Source organism: Anarrhichthys ocellatus, unplaced genomic scaffold, assembly GCF_004355925.1.
Source record: "Anarrhichthys ocellatus isolate YVR2014 unplaced genomic scaffold, GSC_Weel_1.0 scaffold100, whole genome shotgun sequence".
Classification (NCBI taxonomy): Eukaryota; Metazoa; Chordata; class Actinopteri; order Perciformes; family Anarhichadidae; genus Anarrhichthys; species Anarrhichthys ocellatus.
The window spans coordinates 243793-268833 of record NW_022280130.1 but is presented as its reverse complement, the minus strand read 5'-3'; the positions used below and the strand labels follow the sequence as shown (position 1 = coordinate 268833).

Genomic DNA, 25041 nt, shown 5'->3' with positions numbered 1-25041 from the left:
CCCCCCCCCCCCCCCCCCCCCCCCCCTAATGCGTCCTGATGCTCAGGCTCCCGGTGGAAGGGCATGTCCAACCAGGAGAAGCAGCCCTACTACGAGGAGCAGGCCAGGCTGAGCCGGCAGCATCTAGAGCGCTACCCGGACTACAAGTACAAACCCCGGCCCAAGCGGACCTGCATCGTGGAGGGGCGGAGGCTGCGGGTGGGCGAGTACAAGGCCATGATGAAGAACCGCCGGCAGGAGCAGAGGGCGACCTACACGCACAGGTAGATGAAACAGCGCGAGCGCACACCAAGGCCGGAGGTGGTCCGCACGACTCACAAGACACCGATAGAGTTTGTCCCTGGCAGACGTCGTTTGACGATTCACTCCATTGACAGGAGTCTTCTCTGCACCTCCACACATCGCAGACAATGCCCGCGGCTCCCAGAGCTCTTCTTTTATTCTCCGAGACACAAACAAAAGTGGAGTATTGATACCGCAGCTGCGCTGTGTTTTTTCATTTTTTTTTTGTGTCCGTCCTTGGAGATGAATAGCATCCCTCGCCATTGTTCCCCGCTAACTCCTCCAACTAGTTAAGCTGGAGGAGTTGGGAGGTTGGAGCTGTTACGTGTGGTTGGTTTTGAGTGTTTGTCTTTTTTCTTTGTTTATTTTTCCCTTTGCGTCACAGATACACTCACCACGTCTTGAAGACTGCTTTTCACATATAAAACGTCAATATCAGAATGTCACGACGGTCTTAGCCTTCTTTCTGATCGCTTTCTATTCAAAGTATTTGAAAGACCATTATATTTTCATTTGTTATTTGTGTGTGTGTGTGTGTGTGTGTGTGTGTGCGCGCGTGTGTGTGTGTGTACTGCAGGTTGGCCAGCTAAGCTGAGCAGCTTCTACTTTCTGAGGGCAGAGCAAACTGTGTGACTTGCCACGGATAATGTAAAGAATATATAGGTTTATGTTATGACCACCAGTTTTCAATTATTTCAGCTTTGTTTTGCAGTTTGGCACGGGTCCAAACATTACCCATGAGCCTCAGCCGCCATACAGGGTACCATGGTTACTGAATTCATCCAGAAATTGACCCAGAATCCGACAGAAAATGGATTTACGCTGCAGATTGTTTTTGTGTTGCTTCCACCTGTCGTTAGTGGCACATGTAACACAACCGTCAGCCCAGTTGGGTGTTTCCTGCTGAAATACACCATGGGAATCAGATTTAACTTTCTCCCCCCCCCAACTTTTTTTTGTACATAAGCTTGTTGTATTTTGTTGGTCTTTTGTACCGATGTTTCAACCGGGCCAATTGGTTTATCGTAACCTCCATCATATGACTCAGAATGTCACCAAACTGACGTAGCAGCATGAAGTAATGCTATTTATTATCTCACTGCACTCGTGTCCCTTCCCGTCTCTCCAGTCAAACGGAACCACAGCAGCTCCACTACTCCCACAGCGACGGCCAGTACCCGGGCGGCGCCAGCTCGGTCTCGGTGGCGACCGTGCCCTTTCACCCCGCGCTGCTGGAGCACTACCTGCCGCAGGTACCCCCCGCGCTGCGTCGGGTGGAGGGCCAGGCCACGCCCACCTCCCTGCCCCGAGAGAGGGAGCGCGAGAGGGAGCGCCCTCCGTACAGCGAAGGAGAGGAGAGCGACGGGGGGGAGAGGAGCGAGGGGGAACTGGTGCTCCTGACGGACTGAAGCTGGGGGGGGGGGGATGGAGGTGAGGGATGAGAGTGGAAGTGTGCCCTTAGTTGATTGACGGTCAGAGGAGAAAGATGGAGGACGGACGGGGGGGAAGGGCGAGAGTTGGAGGTAATGAGAAAATCGCCCCTCTGTCAGGACTAAAGTGAAGAGATGTGTTGTACAACAGTTGTATTCAGTGAGACGCTGCCCTACACACACACACACGCACACACAGAAAGGCAAGCTCTTATCTTACTCATCTCTCTTCATAGACATTTCACCAGCTGCTTTGTTGTAGAATACAGAACGTAGAAGGTTTTTATCGTTTAATTCATCATGCTTCTAGCATGAGGAATGCTACAAAATGTCCTACGAAATGTCCCCACAGGAAAGCTTCCCTGTTCTTACCTGTTGGACAGCCGAGTCACTTCTCTGCGGTTGAAGCGACAGGCCGGCACTATTTGTTATCAGTATGTCAGTACCGCCCCCTGCTGGTAAAGGCTGGTTATTACTACATGACATTTAGGTTATTACCGCTTCTTACTCCCATTTTCCTAGCTCAGATTTTTCTAGTATAGATTTGTAATCTCTAATATCAAGCAGATAACCCCCTGATGACATCATCGGGGTCATTTTTCGGACAGAGCAACAGAAGACATTGAACAGCTGTTTTCACATCGTTCTCCTCATGACAAGTAAACTGAACTGAACCTGGAAAATTGCCCTTTTAATGAATTCAACGCTGGAGCATTTTAAAGATGATGCAGTGCCTCTTTAAAGGGATAGTCTGGGTGTTTTGAAGTGGGGTTGGATGATGTACTTAGACTAGGGACAAGTACCTTCAAAAATACATTTGTCATCGGTACATGTTCCAGTTAAGGCAAGTTTATTTGTATAGCACGTTTCACACACGAAGGTAAGTGTGGAAAAAAAGCATAGAATTATTCTGAAGCTAATTAAATCACAGAGACCTTTAATAGGGGAGGGATCTCTCACTGCAGCCGAACGGGTTACAATCAGACTGCCAATGAAGTCATTTATTTGCATCCCAGTCAGTGTACAGTAACACAATGCAACCCTCCTCTTCGTCGTCCTCCCACCTCCCACTGTTCAGTCGCGCTGTGCTGTATATGCTGTATTTGTGTGTCTTATCAGTTCCCACAACACGGAGGGTTGACCTCAGCCTCACCAGATTTCTTTTGTTATACCTCTGTGTTTGCTTCTTTGAGTGTTAATTGATTGTCGTGTTGAGCACATCCTATCCGTGTATCCAATTGTTTTTTATTTTTATTTTTATTTTTTTTGCTGCTCTTGAGATGCAGCTTTCTGCCGCACTGCAGAAAATATTCACACACATCATCATATCAGATTTTTCAGCAATTGGTCCTTTTCTTGGTACTAGCGCACCAGGGCCTCTCTCGAATTTCCTGAAGCTGCGCTGGAATTATTTTCATATTTGAAAGCAGAAAGTCATTTTAATGAATCTTTTATTTTCCCGTTCCTCATACATCTTAACAGAGAGACGAATCAATCACATCAAATGGGAGCTGTTGTTCGTTGGCAGCACGTACTCTCTTTACAGTGGCTGCTACAGAGATATGGAAAAGGGCAATTAATGGTTATGAGCATGCAAAGTGCAAAGTGAAAGAAATGGAAAGTAAAGTTTCGGGGTGACTGAAGCCCTGGGGAACTTCATGAGGACGCAGAAACCAAAGTCATCCACTTGTCCTCAGCAGAGCCCTTTAAAGAGAGTCCCGTCAACGGAAGTTCAAAACGCTTGATCATCACGTGACTCACTAGATCGTTAAGACAGAACTGCGATTTACAATATTCATATAGAACACCGACAGATGGATGCAGTGACATCAGTGTTTTGTTTTAAGTAACTTGTTTTTAATCTCACATAGTTCCTCCAACTTCCCTCTCCCATATCCATCAATCAGAAGTCAGCTGAGCTGCAACAGAGACACAAAGCCAAACATAACTTAACCCTATGTTATGTTTTTGTTTATAGAGTGTGTAGAAGTCTCAGATATGCATTCTAAATCCATTCCACTAGCAATGTATCACAAAAATATCTCTCTTCCTTATTATTGTGTACCGTTAACTTTATTGTAATGGCTCGTACTCCAAAATGTATGTACGCTCATTCCATCACCTGCATCCACAGCTCTGCATTAACACGACAACATGTTAAATTTAGCTGATAAAATATGATATTCAATACAGATATTTAAATCGCCCTATTCTGCAAAAAACTAAAATATGTAGAAGCTATTATCCCTCTAACTACAGATTGTTTGATGTAATGACCTTAAGAAAACAGAAGTTACAATTCATAGGCTTCTCTTGCCTCGTTTACCGTTACGCGTTGCTAACTTTATCCAGTGTGGTTCATTAGCTTAAACTGTTATCAGCAAACCTTGGACCTCACGAACGGTCCATTCCGGTGCTGCTAGCATACGCTGCTAACTATCGGGAGCTATTGATTGCTGTAAAAAGGACCATTGGAGTTAACGGAGGTGATGGGATTCTCTCTTGAACGGGTTCTGGTCCTCAGTACATTGTTGGCTATGGTGCTCCGTGCTAACGATTTAGCACGATATTAGGCTCCATGTTAGCACTTAGCATAAGTCACGTTCTTTAATAGCAGGAAGTAAGTTTGATAGTAGTAGTTTTAGCTAATAGCATGTTACTGTTAGCTAAAAAATTGCTATTAGCCTTTTGAAGCACTTCTGAGCAAACGAATAGTTTTGGTGTCTTTGTTCTCATCAGTCAATAACCATATTGACCGTTACGACTATTTAACAAAAACTTAGCGTACCTAAATACCGCTGTGGTCGATCCACCTTTAGCTAACTGCAATGGTGACAAATCAAAATGGCGGAGAAAAAGACACATTTCAGACATGGCAGTTCGGGGCTCATCTTAAACAATCAGGGTCAGGGCTGTGTAGAGTAAAGATGGCGGCTTTTGTGCACAGAGATGAATATCAGAGGAAAAATGTTTATCTTATTTTAGCGGAGACATGCTGAGGAGTCACCTGTCGTTGCCCCTGCTGATGTAAATATAGAAAGAGACTTTATTTTGTTTATAAGAGCCTGTGTAATTTAAATGTGTACGTTTCTCTATGTTTTCAGAGTTTTGCGTTGTTTTTCTGTTTTTTTTCTTGAAAGACAATAAATTGGTTGTGCTAATTGTGTGTGGTATGAATTTTTCACTTTATTTAAAAGTATGTTCGAGTGTGTTTGAGACCGGGACAAGTCTCTCCTCACAGGTCTTTGGTTCAGTTGGTACAGTGATTCAGCTCATCCCTGGATTAAATCATTATATCAGCCCAACGCACCCGTCCATGTTGTATTTTCCCCACGTCTCAGCAGCTAAATTAGCATCTTGTGTAAACTGATTAATCACATTGGAAAAGTCTTAGTAAATCAACATGCAACATTTGAAAATGTGTTAACTTGCCAAGCACACCCGTAACTAATACCACTAATTACGGCTACGGCTAAACTCGCGTATCTGCTGGCACACTTTATACATCCGCGCTCGCTCCTTGTCCTCCTCGGCGAGTGAGAGACGGAGAAAAGTATCCAGAATGCATTAAACAAAGTCTCGTTTAACAGCGTTTCAGTGATTTCATTTTTAAACTATTTAAGTAGCTGAAATAAAGCCACTGAATGCTGTTGAGCCAAGATCCAAATAAACATTTACAATTTAAAAAAAATCTATTTTCTACTTTTACTGGATCACATTGTGAGCTATTTTTTCTTTTATTAAAATCTTCAACTATGAAGTGATTAGTATGAACTATTGCTTTCCATGAAAGGTGGTCAACGGTTGTTGTGTTGATGCCTTCCGTCAATAAGTCAACAAAGGCTCCAAGATAACTGGCTCTCAGCATCATGTATCATTCTGTACTTTTAGCTTTTTAATGTCTTCAAATATGCGAGCTGGGGCCAACTACTTCCTCTGGATGAAATTACAAAATGTACCCATTGTACCCAACATGTATCATTTTTCTCTATGGTGCTGTGAGTTAGCATCACACTGGTTCCCTCAAAAGGACGATGGGATTTCTCAATTGAATTTTGGATCAATGCAGGAAATGAGCTGTGGCTTACGCAGTATAGGATACTGACACGATTCGTTACGCAAGACAGTCTTCAAGAATGAACACCATTGATTTTTTTCTTATGAATGCAATCGGCAGAACTAAAAAGCCAACATCAGGCTATAAAGGAACTACACCACGATCACGAGACCTCACGTCACCACCACTTAACTAAGCTATAGTTAAATAGTTCAGGGTAATGGTGATCTCCTTTAGCCTGTTTAAGACACTTAAAGCTTACCGACGTGCTTTATGTCGTAGGACAAAATGGTAAAAATCTCTTCACATAAACGTTATCGACTTTGAGACGAGGGGACCGGAAGTGCAAAAATGCGAACACGTTTCTGGGTTATGAGACTCATTCCTGCAGCACTCCAAAGCCAGACAGAGTATCAAACCACCCGTTAAAGGCACCACTATACAGGTGACATTAATTTAAAAATTATAAATAAAAAAACTCCCTATTCGATTGTCCCACTCACAATTTCCAATGCTTCCTACGCCGATGCTACCGATATCCGACCTATTGGATGAATATTTTTTATTTCATCCACTTCAAAAATGAATCGCTTGTTTTATTTCTTGATCGTTTATAACTGGAGTTGGCTGCCAAAGTATTAAAATAAAGTGATGGTGTGAGAGAGGGAGTAGAATAATACAGATGAAGTCTGTATTATTAAGAGAGGTGAAAAGCTCAATGTCGGGGATGTTAGGAGTCAGCACTATACTGTACTGTTTTGGCCTCCGTGTGTTTTGGCAGGACGTCCCCCAGCACAAGTTTCCTCCTTCCTTCCTTCCTTCCCTCCTGTTAAGGCCGAGGCACCAGGTCAGCTGGCACGGAGACGCAAACAGGAGGTCAAAGGGAGACTTATTTTTTTGAATGGGTTCCCAGAACAGTTTGAGAGCAGACCAATCAAAAGCACAGAGACAATTTGTATTTATTCATTTATTATTCTATACATTTTAATGGAAATATTTACTAACTGTTAAATAATTCTTCGCCACTCCCACAGGTGTGAAGGATCACTGTACAGTAAGCTTTTTCACAGTATTTCTTACAGTATTTACATCCTCCGTCTCCTCTAGCAGTCGGATGAGCACATTTACAGTCACATGGTGCGAGCGGAACGCTGCGTCCCTTCAGACAGCGCTCCAAGCACTTTACAAAATAGTACATATTAGCATACAAAGGAAGAAAAAAACAAAAGAAAACAGTTATCTGTACAGTGTTTCTTAAAATCAAGTTAGTACACGCACACATAAAAATAGTTAATCTCAAATGAACTGCAGTGCAAACCCTCTGAAGCTTTAACATTTTGGTATGATTAGAAAAGAGCAAAAAAAAAAAGAAAAAAAAAAAAAGGTGCGAAATGCAACAGATGCACTCAATAAATAAACCCTGTTAAACGGCTCGAAAGCTCCACGTAAGGCCCGACGTAGAGAGGGGGAAGTCTTTGACGGCCTGCGTGGAACAGATTCAGACGTCTGGGTCGCCAAAAAAAAAACAAACACACATGAACACATGGAACCTTAATGCATTCATTGGTCTTTAAACACGCTGTCAATGACTTCACTGGATGCCAACACCAACTTCTCGATTGGCTCATTTTCACCTGACCCACTGTGTGATGTCATGAGGACATTGTCAACAACGTCATCCTGAATAAGAAATAACTTGTAGTATACAGTATGCAGCTGAGGCAAAAACATGCAACGTCAAGTCATATCATTTTTAACTTAAACGTTTTCTAACATGTCAACACACCTATCTCCATGGCAACTTGTTGTTGGGACAATAGACTGTGCCGCTCCAGCGCTTTGCATTGTGGGATACCGTAGGCGCGGATTGGTCTGATGCACACCGAGAAGTTTTGTTCCAAATCAGTACATCTGGGTATTTTTGGCCTACTGTATATTCTGCTTGTTTGCATACTGAATGCTACATCTCAGCCACATCAGTGCACACTGCTAGCACAGCATGCACTTTCTAAATACAGCCCATGTAATGCAATTGAAAGCTCCCGAAAAAGCTAGCAAGAGAACCTCGAGTTGAAATTGTTCTGTTAAATCAATCACTTCAATTGAGTTGTTGTCCAGTGCCAGTTTGTGTAGAGTAACTTAACGCCTACTGAACATTTCGTACTGGTTTAATGTTTGGCTGCAGTGATGTGGATGTGTACTAGGTACACTGTGACATCACTGTTAGCTATGTTTACATAGACTTGACATTTTCAGGTAAAGAAGGCGGTTAGAAACAGTGCTTTGAAGCCTGGAGTTAAGCGACTTTTTGAAGACGCTCACTCAGAGTGTTTTGGATTTTGATGGACTGTGCCTATAACATACTGTATGGTTACTAGTGTCCATGTGTTCTTCAGTGCAAAGATGAGGTCACTTCAGTAGTTTTACAATGCAGTGTGTGAGAATACACACCGGAGTAAATATGATTTTGGTACCAAACTTTTTGATGCAATAGAAACAACACAGTGGGTTAGGGTGACCAAGGGCCAAGCAGCTGCTAAAATATCAGCCCACTTCTAAAAGAGGGCAAAGTTTTTAGGGACAACCTCCAGTCTGTGTGGAATGTGATTTCAGGTCGACCCCACATTTAGCTCATCACCGACTGCTCCAGTGTTCACTTTCAGAGGGAAAACTAGATCAACATGACCCTTCTCTCGTAAAAAAACCAAACTGTGTCAACAGTTTGAGTTCCACTCAGGGTCGGTGTCATCCATTAAGTGGATGGAGACATTCATCGAGTGCAAACTGCCTTTTTATATTTTCTATCCAGGCTGAATTCCTACGAGGATTGTGCGTTCAAGCAGCAAGTTCACTAATTTGGCTTTTGTCTGAAAATCTAAGCAGATTACTCGACTAACACGAGGGCCTCTTGATTATCCTACAGTTAAAGTGCACCACTGATGCACTGATTTGAGACCAGTAGCTTTTTGTCGTCACACGAGAGCCCCTTTCTGTAAGTGACTCTCTAACCCTGTTGAAAACACTTTATGCTCTGACTCTAAACCATCAGTTATAAACCATCTTCTGCTCACTCTGTAAATTATTGAGCCCGTCTGTTACATGAGACCTGCAGGGGGGGGACAAAGGTCAGGGCTCAGTGTCTCCCCCTGCTGGGTGTCTGAGGGGACGGATATCCCGCAGTGTGTGTGTGTGTGTGTGTGTGTGTGTGTGACGAGAGGACACGCCCCCTTTTACTGGAGGCCAGCATGGACGAACAGCTTCAGAGGAAGATATGATGTATGATGGATCTGCAGATTAAAGAAGGCAGAAGGCCAGCTGAATAAAAAGGAGAGGTATCGTTACATCTGAGTGTCCACAATGAGTGAGGAACATTCTACATCTACATCTACAGGCAATGGCTGCTACTGCTCCGCCTGTGGAAACAGCTGGACGTCTCCTGTGACTCTGGAGAAGCTTTTAGCCGGAAATGATTATATGATAAAAAAAAAAATAAAAAAAAACTATATAATATTTCAAGCAAAAACTGAGAAAATGCCATCAAGCCTGTCTAATGTGTTGATTAGCAGCTTAGATAAATCATTGTAAACTGAATATTTAAGAGTGTGTGGGGGGGGCGTTCTTGTGAAACCAAAGATGGAGTTATTTTTTTTGACCAATGACATCATGTGACGCTACGTCACCGAGTCACATGGCGTTGCATCCCTAGCACTCAAGTTTTTTTCCAACCCTAACCGAGTAGTTTTGTTGCCTGAAGCCAACTGTGGCTGTTTAACCACGTTAACCACATTAACCACGTATTACAGCATCACAGCATCACAGCACGGACCGTCTGCATCGAGCTGAGATCACGTTGGTGTGTCCGTGTTTGTTTTTTTTTGAAATGACCACACTTGTGGTGCGTCAGATGCTTTTCCATCAGAGTGAAAGTTGATATCATGACAGCAACAAGGTCGACTCATAACCACTTCCTGCCTCCCTTTGAAAGCCATACTCGATCTGACCCCAACAATGTCTTACGCAACGTCCGATTACGGCTCACAATGCGTGTCCGATACATCTGGGATGTGAATAGATTACAGTGCGAGGCCTGAGAGCAGCCTCTGGTGTTTAACATGCTACTGCCTCACTCTAACAGATACAAACTAAACTGTGATGGGAGGAGAGGCATGAGGGGGTGACTGAGGTGGTGATTTTCCAAGAGGTCTGGAACATCCAAATGGAAAGTTAAACGGAGCGCTTCGCTGTAACCATAAAAGTCAAGTAGGTGGAAAACACACACACACACACAGTTCAGCGTGACGTTAACACAGGTCCGCTGTTCTTTACCCAGCGTCTACCTCCTCTCCTGCTTCGTGTCACTGCCCAATTCAACACGAAGCAACGCTCACTACAGCAACCACAAACCGGAGAGATGTTTCACCTGAGATGTTAAACAATCCGTCTTCACACCAATAAATAAATGCACGTTTAGCTACATCTCTAGCACCGATTGCTATAACACAACAGTCCTTGGAAAGCTTTCCCTCCTGCTGCTCCTCGTCTGGGGAGAAGTCCACCAGCACACACAAGCTTGTGTCACGTGTCTACCAGCAGCAGCAGCAGCTTGCTTGGGGTAACTACAAGAGGAAGTGACAGAAGCTCAACAAAGACAAGAAAAGATATAGTATGTATATATATCAAGAGGAAAGGCGACAGAGTACCGCCCCCCCCCCCCCCCCCCCAGTGTTTGATGCACAGGTGATTTCTGGGAGATGCGGAAGAACTGCAGCTACGAGCACTTAGCATCAAAGAAGGAGAAAAAAGAAAAAGGAGGAACGCTGTCATCACACACACCACATGCAGCAATGGGAGGAATCCCAGGTGGAATGTTTCTAACCCTAACGAGGCCACTGAGCCGCAGACACAATGCAGAACAAGCTATCCGTCGGTGTCGCCATCAAACTCCTCTTTAGACGTCTCGTCCCCCTTTTCACCTTCATTACCGACGTTGTGGAACATTTTGGGGCGCCAGAGTATTGGGTCAATAACGCCTTGTTCAGCTGCACCGAAGAGGGAATGCAAGACGCCGGAGAATCATCGGAGTACATTAAGACACACAAACGCACGCAGGGGCACACTTTCACACACGGAACCCATGGAAGTTTTATCGGTCTCGAGCTAGAGCCTGGGACAGACGAGGAGCTGAGTTGGAGCGATGAAGGAGCGGCCGCTGCTCGTGGCAGAAAACAAAAAAAGAACAGGATGCCGGGGTAGGCCGGGCAGCAGTCCGTCAGCAGCCCGCCCACGTGGAGAAGAGTTCCCAGCGTTAAAAAAAATACAACCTGCTACACCCTCCCTCCTGTCTCCTGTCCGCCTCCTCTCATTCTGGGATCTGCAGGGCCATGGCCGCTGGTTTGGTCTCAAAGTAGCGGTTGAAACGCAGCACGGCGTACCTGTGGGACAGAAGAGCAGAGCGATGACGGTACAGGAGGAACCCAAGCTTTAAATTGAGGGAATGAAAACTAGAATGACAGTTTCTCAAAATGTCAAATGTTTAACTGACGCATGTTGATACAGAACGCGTTCTTACTATAGATAAAGTCGATTTATTTGTCCCTTGATATTCAACACTTGGGAGGACCCACTGAGGCCCCTCTAGCCGCTAAACTGAAGTGAAATCACGGGACATTTGAAAACCTCAATAGAAGTTTTGAAAAAAAACAAACAAACTGGCTGCATTCATTTGAATAAGAATAATCAAATCAAAGTGTAATGTATGACCAACATCACTGTTAAGGCTGTTCTGAATGTTCAACCATTGAAAATCATTTTTGACAGTCTAACACGCCAAGTGAGAGTGATATTCACCCTCGCGCTGCCTTCTCTAGGTCTACCACCTCTCTGTGAACCACTAGGGGAGGCATACTAGCTGCTGGGTGTGGTACCAGGTTGTGGACAGGAAGTGTTAAGAGGTATGGAGGCTCACAAAGGACATGAGACTTGGCCTTTGCTTTCATAATGCTTCGTTTAGCCCACACGGACCGATTCCTTTCAAACACAGGCCGACCTATCATGTAATATCCTAGTGTGGGGGGGGGGGGGGGGATTACACACACACAAACGGTCACATGGCGACTTACCCTAGGAAGTCAAAGTCAATGGAGGAGTATTTGGCCTGGATGAGCGCCCAGAAGCCCCAGAAGAAATGAGAAGCCTTGAGAGAGACATGAATCAGAGATCAGGTGAAGTAATGTGAGACACTGGAGAGCGTGTATGAGATGCTGCGTGTGTGTGTGTTGACACACGTTCCTCCTCACCAGAGCGAACTTGTTGACCTGCACATAGAGCGTCTCTAGCTCTCGCGGGCTGACGTCCCCTGTTTTCTTGGTGAACTGTTTGTAGGCCTGCAGGTAGACTCTGAGCCACTCCATCTGCATCTCCCAACTGGGGTACAGCCCGTAGTCCAACTCCGCCATTCCTGACCAAGCACAAGGACACGCATGATAAACCACGCTATGTGGATTACAACGGTAAAAATCACACCGAGGTCTCAACAAACCTGCAAATTCATTGAAGTGGTTGCCGATGTCGAAGGCCTGGTAGTTGTAGCTGGAGTACTCGTAGTCGATGAAGCGAACGTGACCTGAGAGACGACAAGACGACGTCGACAATGTAACCACGTTAATGGGGGGGGCTGCTCACTAACATTCGGGCTGTGGCGTGGGACGACATTCAGGTAAAAGGTTCAGTGTTGTCGCTGGTTAACGTCCTGCGGGACGCCATGATGAAATAATAATATAAAATAGCTAACAGTCAAAAAAAAAAAATAATTTAAAGAAAAAAAATCCCAGAAGAAATTTGCGATCAGCAATTGCTCCACATCCTCAACACATATGTGGTTTGGGAAGTAGGAAGCAGTCTGTTTGGAAGTAACCTTCTTCCTATTGAACTGTGGGGGCGGGGCCTTATGTCCTGCGTGTTCTGTACCCGTTGCGCGTTCTCGTCGGCTCGCTAAGTCACTTTTTGGATCAGCTGGTGAAACCGTAACCTAAAAAGTTGTTTGTGAACCCAATATTTGATTTAACCCCTGAGATGGAACCTACTGGAGACCTCATGCCTCTGACTGTAACTTCAAACAGAGATGACTTTTTTCATTTTTTGGGATCACGGGGAGACACTTTTATGCTGCAACCGCCACTAGAATTTTACACGACCTAACCCAGGAGGGTCAAACTCATCTTCCCTCCGGGCCACATCAGCATCATGGTTTCCCTCAAAGGGCCGGTTGTAAATGTAAGACTGTGTAAATGTAACTACTCCCTAACATATTGGTAAATAACTGTGTCTGCATTTGATTGTTTATTGAAGTGTAAAAATATTGTACATGCAGTTATATAAATGTAAAATTATATTTAAGCATATTTCTGTTGTTATAACATAAATCATTTTAATTTAGGGTTAAGAAACCCACATTACTCTATCAAAGATCAAACTTTTAAAGAAAATAACAAAGACAAATATCATCAAACACAAGTTATTACATTAACTTTGTTCAAAGCTATTTTTGTCACCTCTCTGCATCACTAATGTCCCTCCCCGTCGTCGTCCCGTGCACGGCAGCTACATCGGTCCAGTCTGCCTTCAGCCTCTTATGAACACTGATAGATGATTTATGATAGTTCTGGGCGGTTTTAATTTCCCGTATGATATTTATTTTTCACACACTGTCATACCGGTGCATAGCCGAAACAACTGCTGTCGCTCTTCAACTGGCAGCAAAATATATTGTTCGCAGCTTAGGCCGCTGCGGTCGGAGCTAGTTGTCTTAAGTGTATTGAGAGGGACCCCTAATCATGGTTATAACACAACAATTAATAACCCACAACTAACGATCTTTAACAGGGCAAAACACCACGACACAACAGTTTGTGACACAAACAATTTGTAACACTAATAATTGTACATTTATAAAATTACACCGCCGAATGGCATGCTGGGTACAGCTTGCTCGCTAGCACAACAGTCTGCTAACAGCTAGAAGAAGCTCCGTCGCTACATTAAAGAACAGAAAAGAGCGATGCAGAAGGAGCAGAGAGAGACCAGAGATGCAATTTGACGTAGATCAAAAGACGATATATTGTAAAGTTTGTCGAGCCGCTGTTATTGCCTCTGGTGGCAACACTAGCAATTTACTCCATCACCTCAGCCGAAAACATGTGTTGGAATACGAAGAGTGTATGTGATTACGGTCCTTGGATGCTTTTTTGGGAATTTTGGTCAGACACAAATGCAACGCTGATTACCGTGTAATATGTGTGGTATTTGTTAGAAATGTACGTTGGTACATAGAGGGTGATAAGAAGCTGTACATGGAGGGACTTAGGACCCAGGGGAATGTAGGTGAAGGAAACAGGAAGTGACGGAAGACATGCCACACAAACAGCTGTTCACCGCTGCTGGCCAGTTCTTGTGTTAGTTTTCGGAGTTAATTAATTAATGCGTTAACGCGAAAAAAAAAATCTTACAAAATACCGTGATACACATTTTTGGTCATACCGCCCAGCACTAATGTATGATGTATCCGTGTTGTCTGTGCTTTCATCAACAGCTAATGAAGAAGACGAGTACCTGCTCATCTCTTAGCTAGCTGTGTTGTTAGATTGCTGCTAGTTCCTGAACTCGGTCTGCGATGGTGTTTCTTCACAAACTGACATTTGTAAAAGTCTGTATCTGGTCGGAGCACACCTGCTCACAGACCTTTAGCATGCACTGGGCTGTAGCTTTTGTAAATATATTCTGCTGTGATTGCAGTCTGCCTTTTAATTCTTGGACAATTTGATGTTTTTCTTGGAGGCTAAATTTAGCTCCGTGTTTGGTGTCAAAATGCCGACGTGAATTGTATCCTTCATCACCGACACGCATCATAACACAGAAGACAGATCGTTTTTTCTCCTTGAAGCACAGACATGTATTCGCTTTCCCATCTTTCATTACATTTTCTTCCCCCTGCATCAATTTTTCTCTTCGTGGACATTTTGGGATTATTTGTCGATCATTTTCAACTCAATCACTTTAACCGTAAAGCGGAAAACCGCTTTACGGGCCGTTGCCTCTCCTGTTCACCTGTTGTGATAGTTTTAATGTCGGTACACAGACAACATGCTATCTCATAATTTCAAATTTCTATCTCGTAATTTCGACCATGGGGATATTTTTATTTTCAAGTCTTTTTTTTCAAAAAGTAAAGAAAAAAAAGAAGAAGCTGGCGGATTCGCGGGCCACATAAAATGACGTGGCGGGCCTCGAGTTTGACATGTCTGACCTAACCTATGACTCACATCAACCATCATACTGGAAAACATGCTCAACTAAACAGTGCTAAAACATATTGACATTTAGAACTAAATGATGCCCAACAACAAAAGTCTACTGTATATTCTGATATCAACCTTTCAGGAGTATTGATTTACATGAAAATCTGTCCGACACCAAATACACACATTACAGTAAAATACCTCCTATACCTGATCTCATACTGGATGCATGGATTTGCCTACATTTCCAGGCTTTAGAAATAAAACTAGCCCATGCTTTACCACTCAGTCCAACTTCTCATTTTCAACAAACCAGTTCACATTTTAGTTCTGCGTTCTGACAAACGGGCCAAAGCGTGCAACACTACGTCCTGCAAAACCATGCCCCGATGAAGTACAGAGTCTTCAGGGGATCCCCTCGTCCCCGCAGCCTACCCTCTTTTTCGTTGTGGATGATGTTCTTGCAGAGCAGGTCGTTGTGGCAGAGCACCACGGGGGAGCCCAGAGTGGAGAGGTGCTCCTTCATCCACACCATCTCCTGCTCCAGCACCGCCTTGCTGGGAACCTCCTGCTGGATCCTGGACAGGGACGCAGAGACGGGGATAGAAGTCAGCAATTTCACACAAACACACACACACACTCTTCCACAGTTTTCTCTTCTCGGACTGTTGTGACAAAAATATGCAAACACGAGTGTCAGCGAACACAACGCGGGCCAAACGAGCATGGCTACCAGCCGAGGCAGCTTGTGTGACGTGTCTGTGGTTTTGCCACCGACACTAGTTGGTCCAGACCATGACACACAGCTTCTCCTTGTGTTTGGGATCGTCACCACAAAGCGGGGACACGTGCGAAGAGAAAACAACTGAGACCAACACACACAAAGAGCACACGGGCTCCGTGGGGCTCCGTGGGGCTCCGCTGGCTCGGTTACAGAGAAACAAGCTCTCTGTGGACACTCGTGGTGCTGCGGAGTCACTATGGCAACACTGCTGTGTCTCCGACTCTAAACATACGATTTGTGGTTTATTATCTTTAGGAATATACGACGCTCACCTGTGGTCATGTGATGAAAGTGGCCTCATGGGCTAGTGGAGAAAGGGTTAAGTAGCCTAGTCAGCGTCTCAGCCGAGTAGAGACCCCTGTGCTAACTGTAATGGGCTTAATTCTCTCTCCCTCTCCCTCTCCCCCTCTCTCTCCCTCTCTCTCTCCCTCTCTCTCTCCCCCTCTCCCTCCCTCTCCCCCTCCCTCCCTCCCTCCTCGGAGAGTTCTACCTGAGTCCCAGAGGTTCAATCCCTGCCTGCTGTGTGGCAAAGACATCACACGGAGGAGGGCGGCATGTTTCCGTATCACACAGGGAAATATCACGCAGATCTCTGCCGGTTCATCGAAAAATGCAACAAGTGTCGGCTGCCCGGGACTGGGACACGCCGGCTGTCTGCGTAACCAAGGAGGAGAGCACAGTGACCCGATACACTGAGCTGAGCAAACATCTGCTGGCCCGCTGCATGCCTCAGACTCCCTAATCCAGTCGGCTATTATTGTTACAGTTACATAAGCCTCATGCTGGACTTAATCTAACAGCCATCAGAACAGAGATATCAGCTGTGACCGGGCAGCTGGCCAGGTTATGAAGCGCTCCACCTCCGAGGGGTCCGGTGCCGAGACCAAAAAAAGGAGCCGTCTTCAGCCTGAACTCCCTTCTTCTTTCCCACAGATCAAAGTTCTATACAATATTCTACTAACTGCACCAGCCTTACGCTGTAGGAGTGGATACGTTCTAGGAGTTATTAACAGTTAGGCCTGGGTGATAATTCAATATGATAATCCATCTACCTTCAATGGAATCATGTCGTGATGAAATCATGTACCGAGATATCGCGATACACGATTAAGTTGTCTGAACTGATAATAGCAAGAACATTCGAAATCATTTTCTATAATAAAATCACGTATTTAATTCAGACAGAGCATCCAACAATAGGCGTTACCATGTTACATATTGTTATCGATATATGAAACAACCTATATTGGAAAAGAACGTTTTGGCCATGTCGACCTGCTCCATTTAAAGTCTATTAGGTCAGAAGCAGAGTGATTCATAAATCACATCAGCCATTATATTTTATATGTGGCCATAACTATAGGTAGTATCGTCATTGACCTGGGTTTATGACTTATGAATTATGGGAATGACTTCTGACATGAGATAAAATAAATATGTAAATGAGAATGGAGGTTTAACCGGCTCAGTTCACAACGCAGCCGATGATACGACACTCCTAGAAATAAAAGGTGCTAATTAGAACCATAACGGGTTCTTCTGCTCGTTCTTATAGGAGAAAAAAGTCAAATCTGATGAGATCCATAAGTTCAAACTATCGGTCCACAACCGTCATTAAAGTGAAGGCTACTTTGATGTCGAGTTATATCCAGTATTTTAGACCGGAATTTAAATTCCTTTCTCTGTATTTCTACCTTTAGGGGAGGAGAACAACATATATATTTTAGATGACTAGGTTAAGCAAAGTGCATCAATACAAAATGTATCATCAACAGCTTAGTGAAAGAGACGCAATCGGATGGATATCAGCAGATACTCAAGGTTGCGGTACCGGACATGAAGAAGTGATACAACGTTGGCCGGTCTGGTGGACCGACTGGCCAACATTGCCGTGTGTTCAGTAGTCATTAGTAGTGGAACGGATCCCCCTAGTTACAAAGTTTAACATTAACCATCACAGTGTGAAATTAACTTTTACTGACGATCAGGACATCAGCACTTTTCTAGTCGCCGATCTCTGATAGTGTTACATTGTAAACAGCCAATCCTTTTTTAACTTGACAGGACGGTGGCAGTCAGTTACGTTATGGTGCGTTCAGCGAAGGTAAACTTTAACGTGATCTTGAAAAATGTAGTTCTAGTGAGAAACTTGAATAAATCGAGCTGTTTGAAGGAGATGTTTTCACAGCAACACAGACAGATATTAGAGATGAATTATGACACCACGAGTTAGATCGACTACCTCAGGCAACTAGTAAATTAAACCGAGTTACTTGTTACAACCTGGTGCAAAACTGTTGGATAAAACTACTTCACTGACTCATGTTACAGGCAAATTCAGGAGCCATTTTGCATCATTATCACAGTGTGTATGTGCAAGTGAGCTCCTACCAAGAACTACCGAGGAGCCGGATCTCACCTAACGTTGGACGCCTGGTCGGTGAACTCGGTGGCCACGAGGGAGAAGTATTTCCGCATCTTGATCCAGAGGTTGGGTTTGGCGATGCAGCCGTTGTGTGCGTGGATGGCGTGGATACGAGCCATCTCCCCGGATATCAGTCTGAGGAGACGGACAGATACACACGGTTATCAGTGTGGCTACATTTTAACATTGCTGACTATCCTGTATTAGTCTAAAGCTATAAAGAAGCTTCTGGAAAGAGTCAACTGAGTACATTGTGTAACACACATTAGAGTGTTTAAAAGCCAACACCCAGGACAATGTGTGTGACCACATTAAGTGGTAGTATTGATCGCTTTGAGCACATTACGATAACTGCTGTAGTAATAGAGTGACGAGAGCAACTCCTCTGCTTCCAGACCTATCTTTGTTTTTGCAATGTTTGCATGAGACTCGCATGCGTTTGCCTCTTGCCTGTGTCGTAGTTTGTGTTTCTATGTGGAATGTAGAAAACCTCGGAGGATTCTGAGCACAATAACACTATTCTACAGTATAAATGCAGAGCGGTCCCGCGGCTCTACCTGAGCAAGGAAGGATCCCTGACGTCCTGCGTCCCGAGAGCGTCCCCCTGCATGAACTCGTAGCAGATGCCGTTCTGAAAGGTGCAGTAGAGGCGAGGGGCACAACCGTTAGCATGTAGCACCTAGAGGAGACACAGGAAATAAAATAACAAGATTTAGATGGGAGAAACTATCCCGAGGCATTGTTAATTCACAGGAGAGGGCGACCCTTCACGCCACCTGAAAGCTCTTGAGCTCGTTGTCTCGGTCCACAATCAGCTCGGTCTTGTGCCCGTATACCCGGACCAGGACCACGTCCTCTGGACTGTCCTCCACATAGCAGCCCACGAGTTTGTTGGTGGTTCCGTCGGTGAAGAGCTGGAGGAGGAAGAAGAATAGACGTGAGAAGAATACCCCCGACCTCTGACTGCACAGCACCACTGCGGCTCCCGAAAAACATCTTGAATTAGTTCTCTGAAGCCATCGGTTGTCTTCAGCTCAGGACCGACGGCGCTGACACCATGCAGCTCTGATGAGGGAAACGTTATTACGCAGCAGCATTCTTAACTGAACCACGGTCATGCATGCCTTCAGACCGCAGATAACCGACAATGCCAAGCAGTTTTTGATTAGCTTTTATTTGACACATTCAATCATTTAAAAACTAATATTATATATGAAGTATAAACTATATATTGATGTCCTATCAATGTCTTAATGATATGACGCTTACAATACATTAATGTACTGTATTGGCTTATTACAGGCATATTTCCAGCATGCATCTCCAGGGATTTTTTGCCCAACAACACTACACTCAAAAAACAGTAAATATATTTTTGCTTTACATGTTCATAACAGCAATGCAGACCCTCAAAACGCATGCTAGGACGAGATCCTACAGTTTGCAGGCGTCATAAATCCAGCAAGTTAAAGCACAGGACTTTGACGAGTGTCCTGAACGCAGCACGGCGGGGCGTAGAGGATGGGGTCGGGTGCGGACGTCCAATCACACCATCCCCCCCGCCGACCGCAGACAGAACCGCTCGACTCGTCTGCAGGGTGGTGTCGGGTGTAGCGCCAGCGGGTCAACAAGTTAAATCCGACGCCTCTTTCGAAAATGAAAAGCAAGCAAAAAAAAGCCCTCTGTGTCTAAAGCTAGGCCATTAAGTATCCGAGCAACATCACACCAATGGAAACCAGCGGGGCCGGTCCATCCCACTGCAGCGAGCACAATAACAACATACACGCTGCCCCCCCCCCAGCCGCTCACTCGCACATATCTGGCATTCCACACGTGGCTGACCACAAAGATGGGTGCGCAGGCATCCCTGTTATGACCGCACACACCCGAGTGTACGCGCCCTTTGCCACCGCTTGACATGATCCCTTCTCCCCGCCACACAATGCGCCGCTAAGGCCGGCGATCAATACGTAGACAGACAGCGATAAGCTTGGACCCAGACAGAGGTAAACATTCAGCCATACGCCGCCTGACGCTTTGTTTTTCCTTCTTCCCATCAGCGAGCACGCGGTCCGACTGCAAGGCCTCTGAGGCGGAGGTGAATCATTCGGCATTCAGCGTGAGAAAGCTGAAAGAGGACACTGTTGCTCTGTTGCCGCTGGCACGCTCTGCTGTTTTCTTGTCCTCTGTGTGGAGAGTGTTGCATTCACAGTGAAAAAGTCTTCCTGCCCAGGTGGCGGGGGGGGGGGGGGGGGCTAATCAGGTGTTTCTGTCAACAGCGCTGCCCTGCTGCTCTCCAACACTCATAGTGCTTCCCGCTCCCATCAAAACAACCGAACAAAACATCCTGCCAAAACTCAACCAATCTCCTCACTCATTTTCCTGCCGTGACCTCGTTAGCAAATATGTTGCCAGTTGTGCAGCTGCTAAACTCCGTATGGAGGTCTGTAGAGACCTGGAGAAAAGCGCTGCTGGTCCGGCCCGTAGAGGTGAACACCACAAGCTCTGGTGCAGAGGTGTGTGTGTGTAGGATCCGGAGAGATCGGCCAGCGGGCTGTGAACACGTGGTCGGTGTCGACTGTGTTCAAACCGTGACACCGGAGGTTAATGGCAGTAAATGGTGTCGTCGCACCAAAGACTTTGACCTGGCCACGACACACCAGTCACTTGATCATTTTACAAGCTTCAGGGAGTGTGTTGTTGAACAAACGTTCATGTGTGATATTTTGTGGTGATGAGAGATGTTGGTTTCATAGTGGCTGGAACTCAAAATGTATACCAGCGACGGATACAATAATGGAATAATCGACTATTCCAAGTTTTTGTGTGCGTGCACACTCAATGTTATTTTCTTCCCTTTAATTCGTTGATGTATTTAGTGTGATTTTGTGTGCCGACATTGATATTGGGGCTGGGTATTGTTTCAAAAATGATGATGCCAGTAGCAGCAACCTTAAAGTGATACAGAGTACTTCACTGGATAGTACCCATTATGTGAATGGAAGCTCTGTGTGTGTGTGTGTGTGTGTGTGTGTGTGAGAGAGACAGACAGACAGAGGCTTGCTGATCGCTGCCACATCTGGGCTTCAAAAAGGATCGATGATAAGCGATTGTCTGGAGAAGCTTTGATGCTACCTAGTACTGGGCTTATTTTGGTAGTACCGATACCTAGCCCTATTGATCTGTCGTTTTCATTAACATGAACACACAGATGGAGAAAATATATCTTCATAGCCTAAGAAAAGAAAGGAATCAATCAACTAATGTTCCACTATTAAGCATTATATAAGACAAAACTCTTCACGCGAGTATCTCATTCATTCTGCTAAATACACTCAGGAATCATTCATTTGGACAGATTTTTGTAAAACGTTAACATGAGGTCATATCTCTGCAATAGGTCTCCAGCAGCCCATACGTGATGGTGATGTTAACTGACCTCAGATCTGTGGGTCTATTCTCAAAAAGTTTTAAAACAAGCAGTGACTGGTCCTGAGCTCACGTCCTACATGAAGTTACAAATATGTTATTATAGAAATAAATCTGTTACTGCTTCTCTTTCATTATTAACAGTCCTCCATAAAAGCACAAAACACACTGTGAATATGGTGAGCAGTGAGTCCATTGACATCCTGTAAGTGCCGATGGATATTACTTAAATATGCAAATTGTGCAGCCATTTTATCGGTGCTGTACTGGTTTTATTACAGTTACAAACACTGGACATTAACTGATCTCGCTCTTTAATATTAAACTGACAGAGTATAATGTTCAAAGACGGAAACTGATGGCAGAATGCCAACCATGGGTTCATATGCTCCTTTGAAAAGAAGAGGAAAAATATTTCAGTGATGGGCAGAAACTTCTGTTAATATCTTTTAGCCCCCATTTTAAGGAATCTGTTATATTTACATTACAAATTTCAAAATATTTTTTTAATTTTGTTTTTCTATTTTTTAAGCCTATACAAAAGTCTCTAGTGTGTAGGTACAACTTTTTTTATTTGTTAAAATATATTAAATGCAATTTTATGAACATCTGCAACAATTACTCACGTTTTCATTATAAGATTTAGATAGATAGATAGATATAATTAGTGGTGGGCAAGTTGACGCGTTATCGCAGTAACGCATTAATTAACGCCGACAATTATTTTATAGCGCGTTAACGCATTTTTTTTATTTTGAAAGTCCGTTGCTCACTGGCAGCGGTGGAGGAATGGAGACTACTGGACATCGCTGCGGTAAAGTCAGCAGACACTCAGATCTCCGTGGTCAACTCAGCAGACACTTACATGTTAGTGCACCTATATGCTGAAATTCACGGTAAACGCATTCAAACGGCACAGATCGGGAGCGAGTGAAGGACTCAGACGAACATCCGGTTTTCAGAATAAGATGCCAACAAAGTATGAATTATATTCACATTAAGTATAAAATATGCTGCATCTCGTGAGTTAAAGGGAAAATGCACCTAAATTGTGCGTAAAGTGTCATTATTCTTTGATCGCTGGGTAACCATCATCACCTCTGAGTCACAGCATTATATTGATGAACAGTAGAGCTGCATTCACATGCTCTGACTGTCATGAAGACAGACATTTTTGCTGAAACGTGCTGAAACATTTTATTCCTGTTGCACAGCAGTGGAACGTTTCACATACAGTCAGCACACTGAGCACAGATAGTGAAGAGATAGAACTGCTACTGTGTAAAGTGAATACTGCTGCTAACAACAACCTGATGTGTTTAAAGGGTTTGGAAACCCTTGTGTGGGAGAAGATCCTGTTTCTTACTCGCTTCAATAAAGAGATTCCAGGCTCTTTGACTTTCGGGTGAGGTTCCTGTGTAATTAGGGAGGTTCCCGTGTAATTAGGTTTTCAGATGATGATACGATAACCGACTTATCTTCCTGGTGTCTCTCTGGTGTCGCCCCGTCACTCATGCATCATCAGCTGTCTGTTGCACCTGTGCCCCATATACATATGACCTGCCACATGAATACACACTGTTCAACCTGAGGTAGGCTCCCACTATGAACAGATACAATACACAGCCATAACTAATGGCTCCTACACAACAATATAATATCTATATATACACAGACTGACAGTATGTAAAGTGGCCTCTATAAGTGGAAATGAGATGCTTTTGCATGTTATAACATTATATAATTTGTGTGGGTTTTGAACTGCCAGTGCGAAGGTTTAATGTCTGTTCATTAACAGGGCCCTTGGCCTCCTGTCATTTTGCAAAAGTGGCCCCTGGGCAAAGCAATTTGAGTATCCTCATCGAGAACATCTCCGTCACTGAAAATACATGAACATTACAACTTGAAATAGGTTCAACTTTAAGTTAAGCTTCAAACTGTAGTCAATACACCTTTCAGGAAGAATAAAACCCAAACATACAATACTGTGAACGCTACATCATGTATTAAAGTACCGTTACACCCCTACTAGGTATTAGTAGTAAACTAGGTTGCACACAGTGCTAGCTATATGTTAATGTTTCTATTTAATACTGAACTAACATTCATCCACACTGGATTAAAAACATCCGACAAGAGAGCAGCGAGACATAATAAAGAATGCTGACTGTCAGTAGTTCAACCAGCTGTATAGCAGCCTCATTAAGGTGTGTCTGCTCCACCGTGTCTCTCAACCAAAACCCAAGCATCACGTCACCAGCTCGCCACCGACACTAAGCCGACCGTGACTTGGCCGTCGTGCTACATTTGGTGACACGTATTGTGCACTTTGGACGTATAAAGCGGTCTGTGACACAAACGTGTCCTCGCCGTCCTCTCAGGTAACTTACCTGCTGACGTCGGTCTGCTAGCGTAAAGTTCTTCAGTGAGAGAGCGTCTCGCTAGCTCAGCTAACGTTTCCATATTATCTCGCTAACAAATACTGCAACAGCATTTAAAACACGAGGCGGCTTCATTTATGGTCTAGGAAGGTGGTGCAGGTGACGGTGTGTCGTTAATTAACATAATTAAAACATAGCCGGTGGGTTTGTCTCCACGGCCCTCCTCCTGGCTGCCTCCGTGATGCTGCGGAGCTGTCGTTCTTAAACTAGCCTAGCACGCTCTGCACGGCTAGCTTAGCGGATAACGTTACCTTGGTCTTGACGTCGCTCGTGTCCCACGCCGGTCTCAGCTCTTTAATGAGCTTCATCGCCCCCTCCGTCACGTTGTGTTCGTCCACGAAAATGGGGATTTTTCTAATTACCGGCGAACCGACGGGCACATGTATCTGCGTCTCCATCCTACGTGTGTCTACAACGTTAATTTCCGAGCCCTTCACAGATATTTCTCGAAATTGCGGCATGCAACTGCTGCTTGGTTTATGAAGTCGCTAGATGCTGATGTGTGTCAGTGAATGAACGAAGCTCGGCTTGAGAGATGTATCTTGCTCGACGGCTGCTGGACAAGCGGTGAAACTGCCGGGTATTGATGCTCGTCGCCGGTTTTCTTCAGCCAACTGTACCATTTCCTCCTACTTGGCTCCGCCCGCCGGGATCATCCGATTGTACCGCCGGTTGAGACGCACCACAGACGGACACGCCCATTATCTCCGAGTGTGTCCGAGTGGAGCCCGAAATCAGCCGAATACAAAGAAGCGTGACATGCTGCTGGCCTCATGGAGAGAAAAAGTGCAGGTTTGAAATTTAAATTACTTTATTTATAAGAGGAACGAAAAGAAGTCACCTATCATAACAGTTAGGTCACACATGCAGACTAGACTTTGCCAACTTTAGTTTATTTAT

The 25041-nt window shown here is 44.6% G+C and overlaps 2 protein-coding genes across 13 annotated transcripts in view; one reads left to right on the top strand and one right to left on the bottom strand.

Moving 5' to 3' along the window:
* sox13 (SRY-box transcription factor 13) overlaps window positions 1-5117 on the top strand; it is a 45423-nt gene extending 40306 nt beyond the window's left edge. For all 10 annotated transcript variants that reach the window (XM_031875909.1, XM_031875913.1, XM_031875911.1 and 7 more), the window contains 2 exons: window positions 47-263; window positions 1412-5117. In XM_031875909.1, the coding sequence (XP_031731769.1) occupies window positions 47-263; window positions 1412-1691 (497 nt within the window). In that variant the 3' untranslated portion in view covers window positions 1692-5117. The remainder of the gene's footprint in view (window positions 1-46; window positions 264-1411) is intronic.
* A 4300-nt stretch (window positions 5118-9417) lies between these two features.
* On the bottom strand, window positions 9418-24778 carry etnk2 (ethanolamine kinase 2). Of its 3 annotated transcripts, none has more exons than XM_031875937.1 (9): window positions 24393-24778; window positions 19048-19185; window positions 18829-18950; window positions 18266-18406; window positions 15498-15640; window positions 12308-12391; window positions 12066-12226; window positions 11889-11962; window positions 9418-11201 (listed from the first exon to the last, which is right to left on the bottom strand). In XM_031875937.1, exons 1-9 carry the CDS (start codon window positions 24600-24602, stop codon window positions 11129-11131), a joined length of 1146 nt encoding a protein of 381 aa, XP_031731797.1. In that variant the 5' UTR covers window positions 24603-24778; the 3' UTR covers window positions 9418-11128. The 3 variants fall into 3 exon arrangements, with proteins under 3 accessions (XP_031731797.1, XP_031731799.1, XP_031731798.1); XM_031875939.1 differs by lacking the exon at window positions 24393-24778 and adding an exon at window positions 24091-24360; XM_031875938.1 differs by lacking the exon at window positions 24393-24778 and adding an exon at window positions 20296-22449.
* Between the last annotated feature and the right edge of the window lie 263 nt (window positions 24779-25041).